The sequence below is a fragment of the Xenopus laevis genome, chromosome 4S (assembly GCF_017654675.1).
Source record: "Xenopus laevis strain J_2021 chromosome 4S, Xenopus_laevis_v10.1, whole genome shotgun sequence".
Lineage (NCBI taxonomy): Eukaryota > Metazoa > Chordata > Amphibia > Anura > Pipidae > Xenopus > Xenopus laevis.
The window spans coordinates 47,525,657-47,550,401 of record NC_054378.1 but is presented as its reverse complement, the minus strand read 5'-3'; the positions used below and the strand labels follow the sequence as shown (position 1 = coordinate 47,550,401).

The 24,745-nt window shown below is 38.9% G+C and overlaps 1 protein-coding gene across 1 annotated transcript; it reads right to left on the bottom strand.

Annotated features, from left to right (window-relative positions):
• Positions 1–38: 38 nt before the first annotated feature.
• fbxo31.S (F-box protein 31 S homeolog) lies at positions 39–24,561 on the bottom strand (the record flags this gene model as incomplete). Its single annotated transcript, NM_001097825.1, is given in 9 exon segments — positions 39–720; positions 1,147–1,517; positions 4,060–4,213; positions 5,002–5,111; positions 5,497–5,571; positions 6,450–6,617; positions 9,507–9,583; positions 17,724–17,795; positions 24,101–24,561. Coding segments are annotated over 9 exon segments (1,560 nt in total). The 5' UTR covers positions 24,411–24,561.
• Between the last annotated feature and the right edge of the window lie 184 nt (positions 24,562–24,745).

Here is a 24,745-nt window from a genome sequence, read left to right as displayed (position 1 = left end):
CAACTTCTTCCCTCTTTTGACACCCATTATAGCTCCTCTTACAAACACACTTTTTATTTGTTCTTCAGGCTACTAGGAGAAATAGTTTTATCACGCGGGACGGTAAAAGTGGCTTAGAAAAATAGGAACAAATCAGTTGGCCCACAGTGCACAGGATCATTAGGAAGCCATACCCTTATATTTATACATTTTATATATTATTACATATGGTATGTTAGCCTTGATATATATATATACAATTATAGGGATAATTTGTTTAAAACCAACAAATGAAATTCCATTTAACCTTGTTTTGCTGCCACGGGGCTATGCATAGCATTGGCCCTACTGGCAATTAAAGGGTTAAATATTACTGTTTGGAAAGTGCATGCATTGATTTTCGAGGTACCAAGGTTGGAATATTCTTTTCTTGATCACAAACAGTGACTTGACCTAAGTCCAGTTATGCAGATTCATTGAGTTCCTGACTCACTCACTGCACTCCATGCCGACACCCATTAGGTTGTCCAGGATTGCATATTTTGGAGCATTTCTTCAAAGGCTTCTAGCGATGGAGCTTCTGATTGCTGGAATCTGTCCCTCATCCGACTGTACAGGCTAAAAGATTTCAGCTCCAACCATATAAACCCGAAACGATCCTCATCAAATAATATGAATAGACCTGGGGTCCGTTCAGGACTGCTGAATCCATGTCCAGCAATGAGGCCAGTACCATAAAAGCTTATGAAAGGTAAAAAAAAAAAAATCAGGACAGAGATTATCATAAAAACAGAGTAATTCTTATTTATCCAAATAATCCAAATTTGTAAAGATTATTTACCTTTTCTCTATAATAATAATAATAATTATAATAATAATAAAACAGTATGTGTAGTGTATGCTGTAATCAGTTGGTCACAGAGCAGTTGAAGTTGTTCATCAATTGAAGAACTTTAAATATATGAGCATGTGTCGCAGTTATTTATAAAGTATGAATGAACAGAAGCTGGCAGGAATTATTGCTTAGCTGGCGTGTCTGATGCCAAGCACGATCTTTGAGCATTTCTCTATCTTGTGTTGTATATAAACAATGGATAAAGCTGGGCCAGAAACTAAATAAACCATGTACTGGTAATACTATACTGAAATCATAAACAGGTTACTTACCACATCTTACAGCTACGAGGGTATTCCTCATTCCTAGCCATCACCCCAGCAGGGAGTACAAAGGACTGTACATTTGGGGGTTTTTGTTCTCCACCATCACCATCATCATCAGCTCCATTTGCATCTTCATTTGGGGGCCTAAGGAGAGGTGCAGGTTGTTGAGCAGGTTCTGCTTTGTCAGGGCCTGCCCCTCTTCCATCATCCTCTTCATTGTCTGTTTGTCTCTGCTCTCGGTGAATCTGTGCCTGGACATCCAGAATAAGACGGGACATCTCATCAAAATTCCGTAGGTGCTCCACATCAGGAAGCTGCACTGGCCGTGTCAGATCAACCTCTACTGTCTGTTGACCTGCTGGAACATTGGGATCTCCCTAGTGGTACATAAAAATACAATATTCAAATAAATTGTACATCTAAAGTAGCCATTCCTCAAAACATTATTTCTAATGTGTCATGTCAACTGAAGGAAATATTACTTTTGTAACTGCACTAGTCACTGCCCTGTGACAGTTAGGGGCAGATTTATCAAAATGTGAGATTATAACTCAAGTTCGTAAATTGGTAAAGGCCAATGTCAAGCACAGTTTGCCATGTTTTTGCCCACAAAATTTTTTTCCCACCATAATTCCATCATTGCATCTGAGCACTAAGTTGCAGTTTATGCAGTGGCACCTGATGTGCTAAAAGGAACACAATTGCAAGTGTGTATGTTGATAAGTAAGATGTATTGTGTACGTTTGTCGTAGTGGAGACTGTATTATTTCCTGTGCTCCAATTGCACAAGTTTGATGCATATACTGATGTAACATGCACAGGGTAAAGTAACACCAAAAATGAAAGTGTTTTACAATGTAATGTTGCATTGCACTGGTACAACTGGTGTGTTTGCTGCAGAAACACTACTATAGTTAATATAAATAAGCTTCTGTTTAGACAGGGTGCAGCCATTTGAAGGAGAGAAGGCTCAGGTTACACAGCAGATAGCCGATAAACTCTGTAGAATATAATGAAGTTTATCTGTTACCCGCTATTTAACCTGTGCCATTTAGCCCTACTTCAGTTAGTGCCATTGCTACACAGCAGTGTGTTTATAAACACACAATAGTAGCGTTTCTGAAGTAAACAGACCAGTTGTACCAGTGCAGGGCAACAGAACATTATATTTTAATTACTTTATAACACTTAATTTTTTGGTTTTACTGTCCCTTTAAAGGTAGTGTCCAGTGTTCCCATCAGTGGTGTAACTAGAAATTACTGGGCCCCAAAGCAAATTAATTTTTAAGCCCCCAACATATCCAGAAGTTGCCCTGTTTTACCAATAAATGTTAAAATGGCTCTTTATTTAGGTCTCATGGGGGCCCCCTATAACTCCTGGGCCCCCTCTACCTAATGCCCCCCCCCCCGCTGCAGCCACTGGGTCTGCTTCCTCTGTAGTTAAGCCCCTGGTTCCCATATGTCAGTAGTCGTTTTTACACATGATTCAGAAGATTGTTACCACTGTGCTTAAGGCGTATTTGAGAGTAATTATTTATATTTGACATAATGTCATTGGAGAGTGTTTGCCATAAAAGCCTTTCTTCTGCTTGTTTGTGTAATATTGTCATACTCGGGATCGGACTGGCCCGCTGGGATACTGGGAGAAATCCCTGTGGCCCCTCTCCAAAAGTCCCTTTGTATTTGGGTGTGAACCTTCAAAGATAAAATATTTGAGGGTTTTGTTGCGCAGTGACAAACCCATTGACATGACAGTTATTTTAAGTTAGGGTGAAATTCAGCAGCATCGATTGGGTGTCATGCACATGAGTTCATGAATTCCTTATCAGGAATCTGAGGGGATGAGCACACTGTTAGAAGTAGCAGGAGTTCCATAAAAAGGTGCTGTTGCAGGAGATTGTCTCTGATTGCTGGCCATGCTGTATGAAAAAAGTTACCCAGCTATTCTGTTGGTAAAAAAAAAAAAATGTTGACCCAGGGCCCCCCATAAAGGTTTTTTTTTTTTTTAAAAAAAAACATTGGCGCAAGAGCCCTCCCTTACAAAAAAAGTTAAAAAAGAAACATTCGGGCCCCAGAGAATATTTTTTTAAAAAACATTGGTGGCAGGGGCCTATAGAGAATTAAAATAATACATTGGTATAAATACAATAAAAAACACACACACATTGGTGTTCAGTATAACTGAACTCGCGGCTTCAGGACTTCAAGTGCGGCTCCTTTCGTGACTTTGGGTCTTTTCACAGATACTGGGCATTTGGCTCTGAGGCAACTTTGGGCGACTATTGAAAACGCATCGCCGCGTGTGCATTAGCACAGGTGACTTTTCATTCTAGCCTATGGGGAAAAACGCTGAGGCAGTTCGGGGAGAAAGACGAGGCGATTAGTCGCCAGGCGACAAAATCTCCCCAAATCTCCTCGAGTGGATTATCCCTAAATGTAGATTAATATTTTGAAAAGAACATTTTTAGTGTCATTATCAATTTAAGGGATTTATTTATTTATTTATTTTTAAAAAAGCAGGTATATGCTTGTAACTTGTTATTCTCTGCACAATTCCTCCTCACTACCTGAATCACAGTATGGTGTTTATCCAGTATCTTATTGCGTAAGCAAGGAAAAACCTGGGAGGCAGAAGGTATCTGCTCAAGTGATTTTATTGGTCTTTAACACTACATGTTTCGAGCCTCCTGGCTCTTTGTCAAGCCAGGAGGCTCGAAATATGTAGTGTTAAAGACCAATAAAATCACTTGAGCAGATACCTTCTGCCTCCCAGGTTTTTCCTTGCTTACGCTATAAGATTGTTCCAGTTTCAACTGTACCTTGGTGGAGGTACACAACAAGGAAGAAACCGACTACTGCACGCACCAGGGTCAAGGTCAACAGTCACCTGTGTTTATAGTTTATCCAGGAGGTACTCACTGTTATTTTGGTCACTTTGGCAATCGTTCCATGGAAGCTGAGCATGACAATCTCCAGGCCATGGCTCCCATAGGTTCCTTTAAAGAATCCAGGATTTAACAGGTCCTCCGGGTGGCTGGGTGGGTGATATATCCTTCGGTATGTAAGGCAGTTGCTTTAGGAAAAGATAGTTAAACACCATGTGAGCAACAGTTTCTATAACTAACATAAGGTCAGTCAATTTTAGGGATGCACCGAATCCACTATTTTGGATTCGACCGAACCCCCAAATCCTTCTTAAAGATTCAGCCAAATACAGAACCAAATCCGAATCCGAATTTGCGTATGCAAAACGTCACGAGATTTCCACCCCTGCCTCTAATTTGCATATGCAAAATAGAATTCGGTTCAGCTGGGCAGAAGGATTTGGCCATATACGAATTCTGCTGAAAAAGGCCAAATCCTGGATTCGGTGCATCCCTAGTCAATTTAAACACTTGCAAAAGATTCTTCTTTCATAATTAAATGTCCCTGGCTACGTATTTGAGAAACCTAAAGTATAATAGAATGTTAACCAATCCAACAAATCGTAAAATATGACTAATTATCACATTTAGAATATATTAAGAAATTAGATTAAACAAAATTCAGTATAGAGGTTTATTGTGACAGATATTTTGCATTTGAGAGACATACCCCCACATGTAATAAAAGGAACTAAGTTTGCCCAGGAGCAGTAACCAGTAGCAACCAATAAGATGTTTGCTTTTAAACATGTGACCAGGAAATTCTACCTGCTGATTGGTTGCTGTAGGTTACTGCCCCTGGGCAAACTTAGTGCCTTTAATTACATAACCCCAATATTGTCTTAGAGGTCTAACTCCTAAACGCAGGCATTATATCTCATGAACGCTCATATTCCCACATTACCATAAATTAAGGTTTTAACTATTGATTACTTACTCATATTGGCAAATGTAAATAAACTTCATTAAAATTAATTCCTGCATGTGCTCGTGGAAAATATCTTCAAGGGTTCTCCCTAGATCTTCCCGCAACCATGTCCTAAATTCCTGTAGTTACAAACAGACAAAATATTTATTTCGACATAGTGTATTCATAGGGAGAGTTAGTGACCCATGGTTAAAATTAAGGCTCTGACGAGGGCCAAGTCTGAACACAGCTACATGTGAGTTATCTATTGTTTAATTAACTTTTAGTAAGAATGTAGAAATTACGCACTCCTAAATGTCCTTGAGTCTTACTCAATAGGTATTCCAGAACTGGGAAGTCTTTTTGAGTAATATAAAAGTATTACAATTGTGCATAATTTCTTTTACCGATTTTCCGCTTATATTTGGCCTTACTTTTACAGACTGTCAGTAAATTTATGGATTTATATCACTGATTGCCAACTATCTGTGAATTTACTGACCATTATTTTGTAACAATTCATACCTCTTGTCTTCCTCCAGACATCCGGTGATAATCTGTCTGCAAGCACTTAGTAGAGAATTCATCTTTTTTCACAATCTGCATAAAAACAGAACAACTTTTGTTAAGATACTCATATTATTTTTTAATCTTGTATTGTTTTGATTTTGGCACTAGCGTGCAAATTGTAAAAGCCAACATACCTCTGTTTTTAAAAGGAAATAAAAAAATAATTAACAATAGACCAGGGTTGCTTTAAAGTGTTGACGAGCAAGGGCAATGACACTGATGGACCCTCACAGCTAACCCCCAGAAATGTGTAGCAATTCTTCATTAAAACAGGAAAAAACATGAATATAATAAAATGAGCAATAAAAAAAACAAAGAAACTCAGGTCTATTTGCTCCTTGCTGGAAAACAAACAAAAGCAGAACCCTTACAACACACCCGCACATGGCAAAAGAATCACAGAAATCACAGAAGAATCACCAAAAGAATCACAGAAATTCAAGTCAAGCTCTTCCAGCCTCTTCCCCGGCAGAGGTTGCAGGACATAGTTAGAGCAGACAAAATGTCATTGCCCTAAGCCAATGCCCCTTTTGCCCATTTATTAAAATGGTCATTTTGCTACAGTGCCCAATACAAATGGCTCATTCAAGTCTAGATATTATAGGCCATAAAAATAAGGTTATTACTAACTTCTACTATAGGTGACTGGGCTTGAATTACACTGAAATTGGTGTTTTGGATTTTGTAATGCACATTTTGTTAACTCTTGTGGAATGAACACTTGGCAAAAAAGACTAAAACACACATTTATTTAGATGTAGGAGTATGCAGTAAAACATGTATGCCTTTTCACTGCTTTAAACAATATTCAGCCGGTTATATAAAACCTGATAAAAAGCAAGGAAAGAACCATTTTGAAGTTAAATAAATATGCTGTACTTATATATGTTGAGCACTACAACACTCACCTGGATCTGGCTATTGTGGGGCCCTTTGTGCCCATACATACATTCTACTGTTGCATCTTTCCTCTCCATCAAATGAATTCTGAAAACTGGTTTCATCCTCATAGCTTCATCAACATGAGGATCATGAGGGGGAAGATACATCCATCCAATAATAAATAATCCATCTACCTGTGTATGGAACATTGACAAATTCTCCTGTTATCATTTCGTTTTATAATCAGTGGTTTATACCCAATCAAACAGCTGTAAAGACTTGCTAAGTTCTTAAAAAGGCCAACTGTTTTAGGGAAATGGCACACAGGTGTGAGGTTTGGGAGAAACAGATTCATTTTTGGTTATGTAAATTCATTTCATTTGCTATCATTTATATAGATCAACAAGTTACACAGCACTTACAATAATTCTTAACATGATTATATTAAAAAAAAATGGTCTTCCAATAAAACACTGGAATCTGAGAATAAATAATGATGGTATGTTTAAAGCTGAATCTGTAGCTCTAACCACAGATCTGTCATGTAAAGCTTGGGAGATTTATTTTTTTAATGATAAACTGCAGCATATATTTTATGTAATGTTAATTAGCAAATTGCTTTTAAAAGATTGGTGGCTTATTTATGTTAAAGGGGATCTATTACAAAACCAACATTTAAAGGCATTAAAAAAAGCATTTTAAAGTAATTAAATTATAATGTCCTGTTGCCATGTAAAAGTTACATGTTTGCTTTAGAAAGACTACTATAGTTTATGTAAATAAGCTACTGTGTAGCCATGGAGCAACTTAGCAGATAACAGGTATGATCTGTAATAGAATACAACAAGATTCTACTGAGTGCATCTGTTATGTAACCTGTGCTTTCAATGGCTGCCCCCATGGCTACACAGCAGCTTGTTTATGTAAACTATAGTAGTGTTTCTAAAGCAAACACAACAGTTGTACCAGTGCAGATAAACAGTACATTATATATATAATTTTTTGGTGTTACTGTTCCTTTAAAACAAGTTTAATCTCATGCAAATAATAAAACTTTGTAAATAAAACTAAATTACAAATTCAGTAATATTTCTGACATAGTAAAGTTACTCTTCTCTATCCCTTTTCTCAGCAATTTCTCTACGTGCAGCTATGTGTTGTAGTGATGTGCAGGTCGAGAAAAACTTGACCCGCACCCAACACGATGTGCCCCCAGTCCGCACCCGACCCTAACCTGGTATGCTCCCCTCCATATACACCTGTGCCTGCCCCGACTTCACGAAAGGGGCGGAGCCTGCGCAAGAGGCGGAAGTGGGGCAGAAGGCGGCTGTGGACAGGGAGAATGGAAGCTAAAGTTCAGCCTGAACCTGCCCATGGCCTGAGTATGTACTGCGGAAGTCGTCCCGAATCTGCCCGACCCACGGGCTTCAGGCCAGCCTGCACATCACTAATGTGTTATATGTGTTTTAAAAGACATTGTATTTCTTCTATTTAAAATCAATTTTTATTGATAAGAAAGCACAGAGTACTCATACATGCTCATGAAACCAATTAAATTAACCTGAAAAATAATGAACAAGATTAGTTATGTTATGCTATTTGCCCGTATTGCATTAACAGCAAAGATACAGCTGCTCCTCCTGCCATATGTTTTCTGATAAAAAGCCAATGTGGGTGTGACTGCAAATTAAGTTGCTTGTTCAGCACTCCATGAAATATCAACAGAACAGCTAGCCATTTGAGTCTATTGCTGGAGGGTAAAATGTTCACAGAAAATTAAAAGTACTGCTACTGGCAGCAAAAGAATATAGACCTTACATATGCACACACATGATTCAGGACAACATTTAAAGGAGAACTGAAGCCTTACTATAGAAATAGGGTAGAAGTATTGTGCATTATATTTTGCCCTTCTGTACCAGCCCAAGGCAATCACATCCCTTTAGCAGTGAAGATCTGTGTCTCCAAATATGCCCCAGTAGCTCCCCATCTTCTTTTCTGCTGATTCACTGCATATGCTCTGTGCTGCTGTCACTTACTGAGCTTAGGGACCAACTCAAAATATACAGTACACGTAATATAAATTAATAGAAATGTCACAATATAAGGTTGATTAGTAATTAATACAGATAATTGCTACATAACTGCACAGAAACCAGTGGAATTAGTATCAGAATTTAGCCTTGTAGCATCAGCTTATATTAGAGGCCAACCTCATTTTCTACTTGATAATTTACGACAACCCCTAATCTTAGCTTTTCAACAGCCCACTGAGCATGTTAGTGTCACAGACACTTTCCAAGATGGTGACCCCCTGTGACAAGTTTGAAGTCCTGGATCATTGCTGCTATTGAGAAGCTGAAAGTTTAGGCTGAAGCAAAAAGATGAGTATATAATATATTCATTTTAGGGTTTAGTTCTCCTTTAAAAAGCAGCAGCAACTACTTAACCATGTATGGTTCTGAACAGTGTTAGGTGATAATGTAAACAGTTATACAACCTTGTGTTCATTTAGGATCTGCTTCAGTGCACGATTTGAATGGCATATATATATATATATATATATATATATATATATATATATATATATATATATATATATATATATATATATATATATATATATATATATATATATATATATATATAAATACAATGCGGCATGTACAGTTCTTTCTGTTGTTTAAAATATTGGCAGGTTTGTAATACAATTTGTGTATTATTTCATCCTGTCTGTAATCTCCATGTAACAAAAAATGCACAAAAATTTAAAATTTTCCCTACAACTACAAGTAGGCAGCCTTTACTCCCACTTTCCTCACTTACTAACAATTTCAATAACCACACACTGAGCAGCACAGCTAGAGTTCTATATGTTCAGGACCCCCAAACGAAGCAGTAGTTTGACACCTCTGGAGGACCACTATTTGAATATTGCTAATATTTAAAGTGAAAATAATTAACAATTGTTACACAATGGACCCATCTGAGGCTGCATCTTTAAACATCTTTATTTCAACCAATAAAAAGTTAAAAACACAACAAAACTAGCATTCAACTTCAATCTTAGACATGGAACTTACCACAACATTAAGAAGTCCTCCGTAGGGGCCAATATCTGGCTGCCAGAGGCCTAAGATGTGGCGGTATTGGTGCAACACTGAGAATGACAAAACAAAACATTTATGTATGAACCTCTCACAGAATGCACGGTTGAAACAATTTACAAATCCAAGAACACGAGGAAGGATCCCCATTATACAGTATATGTAGATAATAATGAGTTTTTTTCATCTTTAAGGACAGTTGTGGTCTAATCATTTGCAGAATAAAATCCATGTTAAATTTGGCAATTAACTGCAAACTCATGTGAACTATAAGGGGCATATTTATCAAGGGTTGAATTTCAAATTGAAAAGACTTTGAAATTTGAATTCAAAAAGACCAACCGGAAGTAAGTCGAAGGTTTTTTTTGGTCGAATAGGTGCGTATTCAGCCGAATTCGAATAGTACAAATCGAAGTAATAGCGCATTCGATCGAATTCGATTCGAAGTTTTCCACCCAAAAAAACTTAGTCCACCAATTGACTCCAAATAGGTTCTAGGAGGTCTCCCATAGGCTAAAACAACAATTTGGCAGGTTTAAGATGGCGAATGGTCTAAGCCGAATTTTTAAAGACAGTAAATTTCTAATTTCCTGATTTTTTACTGGTAAATAAGGGCAAATCCTGTATTCTAGTTTGGTCAACTTTTTTTATTTAAATCTGAAAAATCTGGATTTTGATAAATAACCCTCTTTAGTGGACTATAATACAGACAAGAGTGATGAGTGATTATGCCTGGACACAATGATGCAGGAATGGCTACTTCCACAGTAACATTGCCCAGCTTCACATTTGGAGCCAAAAAGATGATTCCCTAACCATTTATATCACCTCTGTTTTCACATTTCTGGATAAGACACATTTAAGAGCAATGAAGTTGCATCCTCTAGTTGACGCCATAGCATAGGAAATGCTTACAATATGAACATTTTTGCTGACAAATATAATTTCATTTTTGTAGAATAGGTAAAAAGTAGACATTTGGTGCCTGCCAATTTACAAATTTTGGAGCGAAAAATAAAATTAGGCAAAACGTGTGCGACTTTTATAGATAAAAATGCAACTGAATATTTCACTGTTTTCAGAAAAAATAGTTAGATGTCAGCCAGAATCACTTCGTTCCATTAATTTTCAATGAGGCTAAAAAACTTGAAAGTTTTTAATGAAGTGGGAAAATAAATATATAACCAAAGCTGTTAGAGACAATTCTCACTGACTCCTATTGAAACTAGCCATCTTTTACTTGCTAAGTTTTTTTGGTCGACTTATTATACTTAATAAATCCAGACTATTCGAGGTTCCAAAAAATATTCTTGAGTATACTTGAATTTGCATTTTTTTGGTGAAAAAATGAAAACTTGACTTTTGATAAATCGGCTCCTTAAAGAGATACTGACACCAGAAATTAAACCTTTTTTACATCTATCGTAATATTGTCTTTGCATGCTAGCTATAGTTTTGCCATAAAATTATTAGCAGATGCTTTTACATTACCCATCTGATCCCCCATATTCCACTCTGAGGGGGCTCCCATATTTGAGCTTCATTAGTCTGTTAGCATTAGAAACTCTACTGAGAAGGGACAGTCAGGTTTAGGAACTTCAAGTAACAGTTACTTACAAAAGCAGAACTCTCAGTGAAAAACAATCAACATGACATATACTGTAGGTAACTTTTAATGTACATTAATATTTTGAATAATAATTTTTTAGTGTCAGTATCACTTTTATTACAAAACTCGCTGTGTATGTTCAGCATCAAGGTAATAAGATGCATATTTCAATGAAAAGGTCACAGTAGCACCAGCGGTATTATTTTATCCAAAGTACTTTATAAATTAAATGGGATTTTTACTGAAACAATTTGGCTAGTTAGAGGAGGGAATCAACACTATCCCATGTAATTTGGTGATGCTCCCTTTCAAGCTTGTCACAGACAATCCATATATTGTACAACAACAAGAGATTATCCAAGTATAAATAAAACATAGTATCTGTGGTATTTTTTTGAATGCAGCAACCCTATTAGCAGGAGACTGCTGCAGCCTGAGACGGAAACCCCAGTGCCACTCCCTTCAAAGGAGTACACAATTCCTGCTCATTTAGTAGAGACTACGTGGATCTATTCAAGTAGGTTTGAAGTTTACATTACCACAATGTGCAACTGGAAGTATACTATTAATACAATGCCATTGTTTCTAATGTTTTTTTCCTAATGCTAATTTTTGTTAAACACCCAGCAAGAAAGTAAACATCTGGGGAAGCTAGAGCCCAAAACATTGTTGTTTTTCTGCTCAGAATTTCCATTGGACACAAATCTAATGAGAGAAAATGACAGACAGAATCAGTTTCTACCAGCCTTGGCCAGGCAGACCATAGCAGTAATACCAATAGCAGTAATGAAAGGCAGCTCACCCCCTTGATACAACCAGCACCGCCTAAGAGACGCATAGGCACAAAATACCCAAAAGTCAAGATGTAGTCCTTAAAGGAACAGTTCAGTGTCAAAATAATAACTGGCTAAATATACTGTATATTATAGGCTGTGCAAAATAAAAAATGTTTCTAGTATAGTTAGCCAAAACCGTAAAGTATAAAGGCTGGAGTGGCTGGATGTCTAACATAACAAAACACTACTGCTTTTCAGCTCTCTAACTCTAAATTAGTCAGCAACTTTAAAGGGGGCCACATGGGACATAACTGTTCAGTCAGTTTATAATTGATCCTCAGCTTTCAGCTCAGACAGTTATGACCCATGTGCCACCCCCTAAAGTCACTGATTGGTCACTGCCTGGTAACCAATCAGTAGAAAACATAGAGAGCTGCACAGCAGGAAGTAGTGTTCTGGCTATTATGTTAGACATCCAGTCAATCCAGCCTTTATACATTCCATTTTTGTCTAATTAACTATATTGAAAACATTTTTTTATTTTGCATAACCTATTCATTTACCCAGTTTTTATTTTTACATTGAACAAATCATTTAAATTTACCCATGCATTCATTTATCACTAAAAAAGATGATTGGTGTAGCACATTATTGTCAATCATCGTGCAATGTTGTTTTTAGGGATGCACTGAATCCAGGATTCGGTTCGGGATTTGGCCAGGATTCGGCCTTTTTCAGCAGGATTCGGCCGAATCCTAATTTGAATATGCAAATTAGGGGTGGGGAAGGAAATCTCTTGACTTTTTGTCATAAAACAAGGAAGTAAAAAACATTTTCCCCTTCCAACCCCTAATTTACATATGCAAATTAGGATTCGGTTCAGTATTCGGCCAAATCTTTCGAGAAGGATTCAGGGGTTCGGCTGAATCCAAAATAGTGGATTCGGTGCATCCCTAGTTGTTTTTATTTCTATATTTTAATGGTGCATGGGAGTTTTATATTTGATTTCAAATCCAGCATTCAATATTGTATTTGTTTATTGTGTTGGCAGATTGATTACATTTGAGACATTAGCACAAAATGGTGGATGGCACAAAATAGGACAGAATGCAACCCTACACATAAATACTCTCTCACATAATTGCATATGCAGTTTCATTGTTTGCATTAAGGCTGATGTTAATGCCCTAAGAAGGTCAAGAATGACTCATGCGGCTAGTTCAGGCGAGGTCTATGTGGAAGACCTTAAGTTCTAAATGACACACACAGCCTGTGTGTTTGCTTGACAGAAAAGTATTAGTGATAGAAGAGAAAGGGTTAAGACAGATTTTTGATAAGATACTGCTCTTTACTAATACAAATAGGAGTACCACCTCTTCTGTAAAAAAAAAAATCCATCATTCCTGTAGTTTTATTTTCTTCCCTATTAATAACATTGGCATCAAGCATCATATTTACTGGCCAGGTAGCAACCCTGTATACAAATGTACCATGTAGCAAGAGTCACACTCAGCAACTTTGTGCAGAAGCACTACAATAGTCTATCAGCCTCTGCACAAACTAAAGGGCAATTACACCTTCTTTTTCTCTTCCCGTTTCATATGTGTTATGGAAATATTAAGAAGTGAATCATAATTTCCTTTGTCCCTCTCCAGAAAAAGGTAACTGAATCTATTTAAATTCTACTGTTTTCTAAGATTCCCTTTTCTATAGCTGTCAACTAAATTACCTGCACAATCTGAAGGGAGTCCAGTGACAACACGTGCAGGGCATCTATGCAGAATGGCATGGTTTCTGTCCCAGTGGCAAACATCTAATATGTTCGAACATGGCAATCATATAAATGTCACTCAGTTAAAAATCTCTATTAGAATCAAATTGGGAGCAGAATCAATAAATATTACTGGTAAGCATGCCGGAGACCTCTAGTGACCAAACAGAGGTAAAACCATAAACTCAATAATTTCTCCAAGGCATGCTAGTAGGTAAAAAAATATATTTTATTCACATCAATAGTTAAAAGACATGGATAGTATCCCCTCTAACGCCTAACGCGTTTCATGCTTACCCAGCACTTAGTCATAGGCATAATCCAACTAGTCTCTCTTGCTCTGTTCCTTAAGTGTGCTAGTACTTAAGGAACAGTTAAAAATCACACTTTATTTCCAAATATTAAAAGCATCAATGCACAGTAGATCTTATGCAGTCTGCTTTTACGCATTTCATGGCATTTCACATTTAATGGCGTCCTCTCTGGTGCTCCACATTTCAAATCTTCTGTATGGACTATAGTAACTGCTTGGGATCGCAGGATATGTGCAGCATGAAGGGAGTTTGCTGGCCACTAAGTGTTCCCATAATATCATTTGCATGCTGGGTAGCAATTAGGTATGAAGCAAATTCACTATTTTAGGATTTGGCCAACCCAGAATCCTTTGTGAAAGATTTGGCAGAATACCAAACTAAATCTGAACCCTAATTTGCATATGCAAATTAGAAAGATGAGGGAGAAAAAGAATCATGGCTACATGCGTGGTTAAAATTACGAAAATTGATGTGATTTTTTTTTTCGTTTCGCCCATCCACTTGGATTTGGCCAAATAAGAATTCTGCTGCAAAAAGCAGAATCTTGGTCGAATCCCAAACCGAAATCCAGGATTCGGTGCATTCCTAGTTGCAAAGCTGCAGATACGTACATGCAGTTAAATTATCAAAGTCAAAGCTTCTGAACATACCTATTGTCTTACCGAAAATAAATTATGTTTCCTTAAATTGAAAGGAAAGCTAAAAATAGGCACAAACTATGTCTGCATACAAGTGTGTGTTACTGTACTATAATTAAAAGAATAACAGATGTCACCAAAGTGATCCAGTAATATATTCAAGGCAAAACACTGGAGCCCTATACTAGTTGAATAAAGTATCTGCACAACAATCTGTAAACATACATTATATTACCAGTCTGCTGCAAAGTAGAAGATATTCTGCAATAATTTGTAATAAGAAAGCACTGCCTGTTCTGACAGCCATCCATGCTATTTTTGCATCTTCTTACCTTAAGTCTTGTGAAAAATCATTTAAACATTAAATAAACCCAATAGGACTGTTTTCATTAGATCGTATTTAGTAGTTATCAAATACAGTTTCATTATTACAGAGAAAAAGGTAATTTTTAAAAATTCATATGATTTGCTTATAATGGAGTCTATTGGAGTTTTTCTTGACCCGCACATCACTACTAGGGAGTACCATGACCATATAAAAGCACAAGGCTACAAGCCTTGTTTTTTAAATACAGATCATGGCCTTCAAGGTGACTTCTAAAACCCTAATATTTTACAACAGGGCGTACATAAGTAGTTATATAATACACCTATAATCATGTAAATCTGTTAATCACGGCTAATTGTCATATATCTAATTAATAACATACAAGGTTCAGTGAGTCAAATGACATCACTGGACACAGATTATAACTAATGTTATCACAAAGCACTGTTTACAAGGATATAATTTACAGTAAATGAATGGCTCTTGGGTATTAAATGTTATTATTTGCAGTTTTGCTTATCACAAAGCACTGTTTATAAGGATATCATTTACAGTAAATGAATGGCTCTTGGGTATTAAATGTTATTATTTGCAGTTTTGCTTATCTGGCCTGTTTTGCCTTGGGTATTATTGATGCAATCAACACTCTTAACACTCAGTGTACACATAGTGCCATCCTTTACAGAAACAAAAATTGTGTAGTTTGAATGAATGGATGTAAAGTGCAGCACTTGTATAGATTTAAGTTTGTTGACTAAGGGAGCTGAAATTGGTATTAGTTCTTAGAGGAAAAAAAAAGCTTTGTTACCCGCTTCTGAGCTATACCACTGCAGACCACCAATACTGCCCCATTTGTTGTAGCAAGTCATAAAACACATAGCAGTGCAGAGGGGTGGCAGGCATCATCTCATGCTCTTTGATGTCCTCTTCTTAGCAAAGTTGCAATGGCATCTGCCAACTCTGATTTTTGGGACACAATACAGAGAGCGGTACAGCGAATGGAACAGCATTGGGGGTCCCAAGTGGTGTGTTTACAGAGGGGGGAGAGGGAAGCATAGATTTTAACAAGGCTTTATTTCTCCTTTAATAAAACAGAATGTGTTAATGCCCATGCAAAAACCTGCAAACACAGCACATAAACGGCAATCAGATACGTACAGCAGGTATAAATATCTCTGTACTCCATGTGTTCATAATCGGGAAGGATTTTCATAAACCGTCCCGACTTCACCCGTGGATTAATACCTGAACAGACACAGCAAGTTAAGGAGTAAATAACTGCAGTTACTTTGAGGTGATTGAATACTCCACATTGCACCCCTTCTTTATCTTACTAAAAAATTGAAAAATCGGTGAGAGTAAATTAAATTCAAAGGATCACGTACAGTTTGAGAAAAAATGTCTGAATACAACATGAAAGTTTGTGTAGGCAGTAAGAACTAGTAAGAGAAAGCACAACTACATAATTATGAATGGCACTGCATCTCAGGTGGCCTGAAAGCACTTCTTGATGCTTAAATGTTTTTGGACTGTCTGAAAGACAGAGGTCATAAAAATACTACATACATTGTAGAAAAAACATAAACAATAGAAAGCAAATTAAAACAAATCGTGTTTGTGTTGTTCTATTTGACAACAATTTGCTTTACGAAGTAGAACTGCCTTTTAAATAGTGGTTAAACCACAAAAACACAGAGCACTTGCACCTGTACAACTGTCATATCAAAGCTGTGCTCTTTCATTGTAAGAAATGGTTTGGTGGCCTACCATAGAACTATTCTCTTGTAATTTGCTCTGCATAAAGTAAATAAATCAGCTGCTAAAATGAGAATTCAACTTTAAGATGTTTGTACAAAAGCTAAAAGAAATCCCAAAACACTATAGTGATGACAACCCTGCCTTCTGTGGCCTTTTGTAGAAATTTGCACTGAGGTTGCAGTTGCTCTGTTTTAGTTTTTTAGGGCTAAATCAGGCTTATTAAATCTCACATGAAGGAGCAAACTGTCAGTAAGCCATCTTCTGGTACACTCTAGTCATTGTATACTAGACGCCCTATTACGGCACCCCTGAACTGTTGCAGGTATCTCTGAATTCCCTTATGTAAGCCCTGTTTCAGTATCATCCTGATTTTAACCGACTACCTGGAAAAACACCATTAAGCTTCATTTGTAGATATACAGTATTCAACCTGCTGTAGTGTGTATATAACAAACAAAATGCAGTATCCAAGTATGTGCTCAAAAATAAGCCCCCCTGTCCTGTTTCTGCATGACGATTATAATATACTTGCAAATTCTAATTTGCGCATCAAAATCCAAAAGCCTATTGCATATATATCCTTTTTATGGTTTGCACTTTCTTCTGGAAAACTTCTGATACTCAACTTGGAGGGTAATAACCTTGCATGTCATTACCCTTGCAGTGAGGAATGTTTTACTAAACACCAGTCCTAAATCATGCAGTTAAAGCTGTCCATAATTCAATAATAAAAACAAGATACAGTGTAAGTCTCTGATTTAAAGCTATAGTCTCGCAACAGAGCAAAATAAGTTGGAAAGCCACCTTGTACTATACTAAAAAGGTATATTAGAAGCCCAAAAAATATGTTGCAGAATGTATCAATGTTAAGTTTCTTGATCATATTAGTTTTTGTCATCGTTTCTTAGAGATTTGCTTTTTAAACTATGTGCTTGAAAAAACGTTGAGTTTATTTAGAATCAGATCTTGAATTCAGTGGCAGCTTTAGTAACTACTTACGTTTGACATAGACATCATGGCAGGAAACGCCTGTGACCTCTAGTTTTCGCAGATTTTCACAGACACCATACTCTGAAAGTAGAGAAAAGCGAAGAGTTGAACGAACATAGTGCCTAAAAGAGTCAGAAAACAAAATATTTTAACTCAAGAGATTGAATTAAAAAGAAGATAAAGGAGTTTGTGGCTTGGAAACCAGCTAACGCCGAAGTCAACTTATTAAATATAAAGTAATAATCCCATGGATCAAAGGTCTTACAACAAAAAGTATGTGTTCAATAATTATTTTAATCAGAAAGGCAATTAATCAATATAGAGAAATGAATACAAACATGATATAAAAAAAATATATGGCTAAGCTGTAGAGAAAAAGTTCCACTGGACTGGAGTTGAGACACTGAAAGGCGGTAGATTCTCCTCAAATAGCAATGGTAAGTACTTGCCACCATCACTATGTGTATCAGTAGCCCTAGTGTTCCTTCTTCAGCTTAATGAGTATGGCTCAATAGTTTAGATGCACCTGTAGATATATTTTACATTATGTTAATACCCATGCTGATATTTTTAGTGGCATAAATACATTTTTTGTTATACAGAGATGGTCTGTATAGCACATAAAACTGTATTTCCTGTGCTTAAGTTTATTAATATGCCCATATGACTCGTAAGCAGGCTCGGACTGGCAATCTGTGGGTTCTGGCAAATGCCAGAGGGGCTGCTGTAAGGTCCCATAGACAGTCAGTATTTAGTGGGCTGTTGGGAGGACTATTTGGGCCTCTATGTACTTGAAATGCCAGCGCCTATTTTGACTCGCAGTCCAGACCTGCTCGTAAGAATGATGCACACTAGGATATTCTCCACTGACATATTTCAGAAGGAAGAGAAGTGGCCAAAACCAGTGTAATTAAATGGGAAACATGCCACAGATCTGGTACTAGTGGTTTTCATCCAAATACAGCCCCTAGGGCATTTTTGGTTTGTAATGAACCAGAACTAGTGCTGTCCCAGATTTCCAATTCAAGCAAAGTGGTGGTCAGCTGAAATGCATTGCTGGAAAAATACACAGAGGGGGTTATTTACTAAATAATCACAAATTTTTCAGAATTCATGAGGATGGAAAAGTCAGAATCAGAAAATCTGGCATCTCAGACCTGTTGCATATAAGTCAATGGGGGAAAAAATGATTTTTTCATGTGCGCTGGGTTTCATGCAATACCCCAGAGTTTTCGGAAAAAAATCAAAAAAAACCCCCGGAGTTTTCAGGTGAAAAATCTGAAAAAAAACGTGGAAAGCCGAATTTTTTTTCCCCGCAAAGCAAATATTTGGGAAAATGTAATAATAAATAAGTGTAAAAAAACCCGAACAGATTTGATCGGAGTTTGTAGCAGAAAATGTTGAGATAAAATCTGACTTTGATAAATAACCCAAAGCCTTGTACTTTGGATCATTTTAAAGGTTCAAAGGGTTAATTCAAGATTAAGGGGTAGTTTTATCAAAATTTGAGATTAGAACTCACCACAGAAAAACTGACTCATTTCTATTCATTCATATGGGATTTTTAGACTCACATTTATCAATGGCGTTCACCATTTGATAAATATGCTTTTAGAAATCACCTAGGAATGAATAGAAAGTTTTTCTGTGGAGAGTTCTAATCTCACATTTTGATAAATCTGCTCACAAGTGTCATTACAACAAGAATGGTCCCTGCCTAACGGATCTTACAATCTAAGTGAGTGCATATGCATATCTCTGAGTGTTTTGGCGCAAGAACATTTGTTACAATGTACATGACCTAGTATGTCAATATGGATCAGGGGTCAGCAGCCTGCAATGCCACTAGGCAAAACCCTGCCTAGTCAAGTCAATGCCAGTTGCAGTGGTTTCTCTATATGGAGTGTGGGCTATATCAGCCTATAATTTTGATGGGGGTAATAGGCACCTTTTTAGGGTGTTTGCCCCTGCAATAGACAGAGCATGCAGCTCTAAGAAACATTACAAATGCTGTACCTTGGGGTGCCCAACACAGGCCTAACACTGGTACCAGCCATGACCATCACAGCTGATGCTAAAAAGATAAAGCTAGCACTGATATACATAATATGCCACTATGTTTTAATGAACATTAACAGGAAATTGGCTATTGTTAGGTTATAAATAGACCTAAGCATTCAGGTGTCGCTGCTGCACCACTTTACTATAAAAGGGAGAGCCATGTGCTCAGACAGCCATTACAGATTTCTGCTGTCCAAACTGAATGTGGAAATTGCTCGCGCTATAGACAGTGCTGGAAGCTACAGTTCAGCTGCGGATTCATAAAAGCTGCATTTCTTGGATAAAGATTCTTATCGATGTGGATGCCTGTTTCCACTCTAAGTGAGCCTGCCAGCTCTGTGTGTGAGCCCTCGGGTGAGTCTGCCTGGGGAGAGTAGAGGAAAGGATCCAGCGGGGTTTCTATTGTATCACAGGCTGTTTGTGTGCCTGCCACATGGGAACCAGTACCTTTTCCATCGGACGGAGACCACCAAAGGAGTAGTGCGGGACTTTGCCTGGTAGGGAATTACCAGGATAGGACTGGCACAGGGTCATCAGGGTAATGGGTCATGCTTTTAAATGCATATGTGTACTTTTACAGTTTATTTCCCCTTTAATCTGCACTTCCTTGTATAAAGTTGATATTTTTGTAGTGTCTTCCTAATGGGACCACCCGCAGGTGTATTCCCTGATCCCATTAGGTGGAGACACTGCCAGAGAAGAGTTTTCCCAGTGCCCTTTCACCTAGCAAAGGAGACTCAGGACCTGTAATTGGTAAGAAATTATATGATGTATAGCCTTTGGCACAGGGGGTGGCCAAAAAGGGGTTACACATACGTACACCATGCTAAAAGTTAGTTTAAAACATATATATCCCTTTGAGGCCACTAAACCCTGCCATCTGCAAAGAGAATTATTCTTTGGTAATGATACTATCTGGACAACCAGAGTTGCCAGTGGTCTACATACTACTAAAAAAGGCCATAGCATATAAGAAGTAAAGAATTAATATATAGTATGTTTAGTACAAGTGCAAGGCCACTTATTTCAGTTAGTAGCTATACTAAATAATGTTTTGCTGCTACCAGTGACCAGCATTATGGGAAGAAACGGGTTAAAATTCAAACATAATAAAAACTATCATGATTCTAAAACAGACATTTCTGGAATAATTATGCCTTTCGACTGTAATAAGGGATAACCAATGAAGTACATGCTAATGAGTGAGGAAGGGGATATAATGGAAAAAAAAAAAATCACAGAGCTTATCCACCATCAGCTCATTTTAAGGGTATTTTTAGCCCTGTGCACTGGTTGTTGATAGTGAAGCACTAATATCTACTTAAAGAGTAGAGAAAATTAGATGCTCTAATGTGCAGATGACACACATATTGTAATCACTACATGCAATTTACTGCTCACTGGCTTTAATCCTCCATAATTATTCACAGCAACTTAAAAGAAGTTGGATATAATGTAAACCGTGAGAGTATTCCTGTAAAGTGCCACAATATAATAACAGTAACCACACTTGTTGGGGGGTATGGTGGTGTATATTTCCCTATTTCTAGATTAAAGGTACAGTGCGTATCAAAGCAAAATGTAATCAAAAGACCAGACTCAATACAGATATAACTATAGCACATTAGCCCAGCAAAATGACCTTCAATCTAAAGAGGTGTCAGTGGGCCTCTTGCTTCTAACCATTTGGTCGATTTCATGGTCATTCCCTATTTCTTAGGCTTAATAATGGAAGAATAGAGTATAGGAAGTAGATATAAAAGACGAGAAATAATATTTGGAAAGTGGGCCCATGGTCTAAGGTTTTCTGGTGGGCCCCTGGCATCCCAGTCCGACACTGCCTGAAATTCCTGGCCGGTGCACCTATTAGGGGAAAACTGCACGGCCCGGGATTCTTCCAGCAAGTACCACGGAACAATCATCTTCCGGCTTTTTCTTTCTTCAAATTTCCCGGGGCAGACACATGCACAATAGAAAGAAATAGATGGCTTTTCTCGCTACTGCGAGAAAGAAGAAGTAGCCAGAAGACGATTGATACATGGTGCTCACTGGAAGATTTCAGGTAAGTACATGCGATCACTTGGGGGTCCTTTCCTTCTCCTTTAAATTTGCTAGATTAGATGATACAACACATATTGCATTCCACCTGCGTTCGCCACTTACTTGCATCATAATGAGGACGGCACCAAAGAGAAGAATTGCCTGAGTTTGGGCCTGCAGGGGAGTGCAGCCCAAAACGCTGATCTGTAAGAGCCCTTAATCCACGAGTTTCTTGAAAGGCAACTGTTGTCACTCAAACATTAGTTACTAACGTTCCACATATGCTGCTTAGTCTGCACCTGGATTACTGAGCTGCTATAGACTGAACACATTAAACTTCAGTATTATCAGCACTATATTTAGGTACCACGCTAGACTTGCTGAAGAGACATCACACATGCTGTTGTATGTGATGTCATGTCCAGTTACATGTGATGTCACTTCCACTGCACAGCGCACTGCAACAAGCCCCATACCCCTCAGGCCCCCCAAGTAAGCTGCCCAAGGCACAGTTACCAATATAGCCCTGAACACTAGAAAAAAAGTCATTAGTAAAAAGAGCAACTGAAATAATGTCTTTATTACTGGTGTGCCACCTAAAATTGAAACAGAAAGGGTGATGAGGGCAGGGCTGCCATCAGGGGAGCACAGGGGGTACAAGTGTACCGGGCCTAAAGGGGGCCCAGGCTGTGCTGCAGCTTTTTAAATAGCCCGGAAAGACCCGAAGTCACGAAAAGATCCGAACTTGAAGTCCTGAAGCTGCGAAAAGACCCAAAGTCATGAAAAGAGCCGAGTTCAGTTCTACTGAACACCAATGTGTGTTTGTTTGGTTTTTTTTAAAGCCCTAGCCACCAAAGTATTATTTTAATACTCTACAGGCCCCTGCCACCAATGTTTTTTTTTTTAAATATTCTCTGGGGCCCCAATTTTTTTTTAACTTGTAAGGGGGGCACCAACAAAAAGCCCCCCTCAAAGCCACCCCCAGCCCTGCGAACCTTTGCGCAGCTGACCCGCTCACACTACTAACAGATCTTCTGCCTTGCTTCCGTGACGCTGGGCTGGGGGCGGAGCGATCCTTCCATAGGCTGAAGTCCTCTTTTCATTCGCAAATAGCCTATGGAAGTATAGCACCCAGTGGCGGAACTACCGGGGGAGCAGGGGGTGCGAGCGGCCAGGGCCTGCACCCCCTCAGGGCCCCCCCCCGGCAGCCCGTGCGCCACTGAAAATGCGGGCTGTACGGAGGGGGCGGGGCCCGGCTGCGCGCCATGCACCAGGGCCCGCCCCCCTCTAGTTACGCTACTGATCGCACCGCCCCCTGCACTGAAGGTCTTTTAGCAGTGTCGGAGGGTTGGGTCAAAGCAGGTTCGCGGGCAGCTTTGAGGGGGGCTTTCAGGGAAAATATTCCTGGGTGCAGCAATTACTTGATACTGACACGTTCCTATGATTTTTATAGGAGCGTGTCGGTATCGCTTTAATGGAAACTTGATACACAAAATGTCTTCATGTCCTTTGCGCATTGATTATTGTATAGGATCTATTGCCTCTGTCTATATGAATTTTCTAGTGACAGCTTCATGGCATCCCCGCTTAATTGTTTTAAAAGTTAGTGGTAAGCACGATTTTTTGCTATATTGTGTGTATATAATAAAGTACCCCCTGTTGCAAAATATGAGCATATTAGAAATGACCTCGGAGTTCCATGACCTGTATAAAAACACTGGGCCGATGGTCATGAAACTCCTCGGTAACTTATAATATCCTTATATTTTACAAGAGGGGGTACTTTATTCACTATATATATATATATATGAAATAATGAAAGTTCCGACAATACAAATGACACCACAGAAGGTATTCTGACATGGTTCAGAAATAAATCAAAGCTACATTTTTCCATGTTGCTATTCAAGCCAGAGGTTGAAAGGACAGCACACAGCTTGCTCTACTTTACTGTATCTCACTATTACCTGAGCAGGAGATGTTGCGTCACAGTGGGAGGAGCCTGGAGTGGTAACAGGTATATGATATAAAAGTGTGTGTTGTGCTTGAGTTCCAGACAGCAGCTGTAGGACTAGTCGCATGCTCTTGGCTCCAGCACAATGTAGTCATCTGATATACGGACAACAAGTCGCTGCTGCGGCTGCAAAACAAACTTGACTCTCCCCCGAGATGTTGTGTTGAGTGTGAGTAAAGCCCTCCTGCTCAGCACCCTACACACCTCTGGCAGCTAGTGGGCCCACTCTTCTGTGACACACACACACAGACACAGAACCCGAGGCCCTTACCTTGCCTGCAGCGCCGCTTCCAGATAGTGTCCGTACTGAGGATCTGCCGGAACTTGCTGCACACCTGGGCCAGGCCGCCTAACTCGGTACCGGGCAGTAAGGAGAAAATCTCCACCAGGATCTCAGGTGGCAACAGCAGGAGAGAGTGTGGTCTCCGGGGCGTCACTGCTGCTTCTCCTGCCTCAATCCGCACCTCGTCTTCTTCCTCTTCATCCTCCAGCTCAGGGTCGTTTCCGGCTCCCTTCCGCTGTTGTCTCCTCCTGCAGCCCCCGGACTGTCCGACTCCGCACAACCTGGCGCACATCGCCATCCCACTCTGGGGCCCGCTGCCACTGACAGTCCGGGGACCCTCCGTACACTAGGCCGGGGTGTTTGTGTTGCTGCTAGTGACAGCTCGGGACACGCCCACAAACAGGCGGAGACATGACGCAATCACTCCTCCTGTCAGTGATGCGGCCCACGATTCCCGAGCCTTGACGTTTTCTCTCTCTCACACTTGTACTCACTTCTCCACACGAGTGGCGTCACAAGGGTCGAGTGTATTGGAAATAACTCGCTATACCTCTAAAGCAGTCCGTCTCACAAATCACATACTCTCCTCCGCCATGTCTGCACTAATACACTTACAGCTATATAGTTCCACAC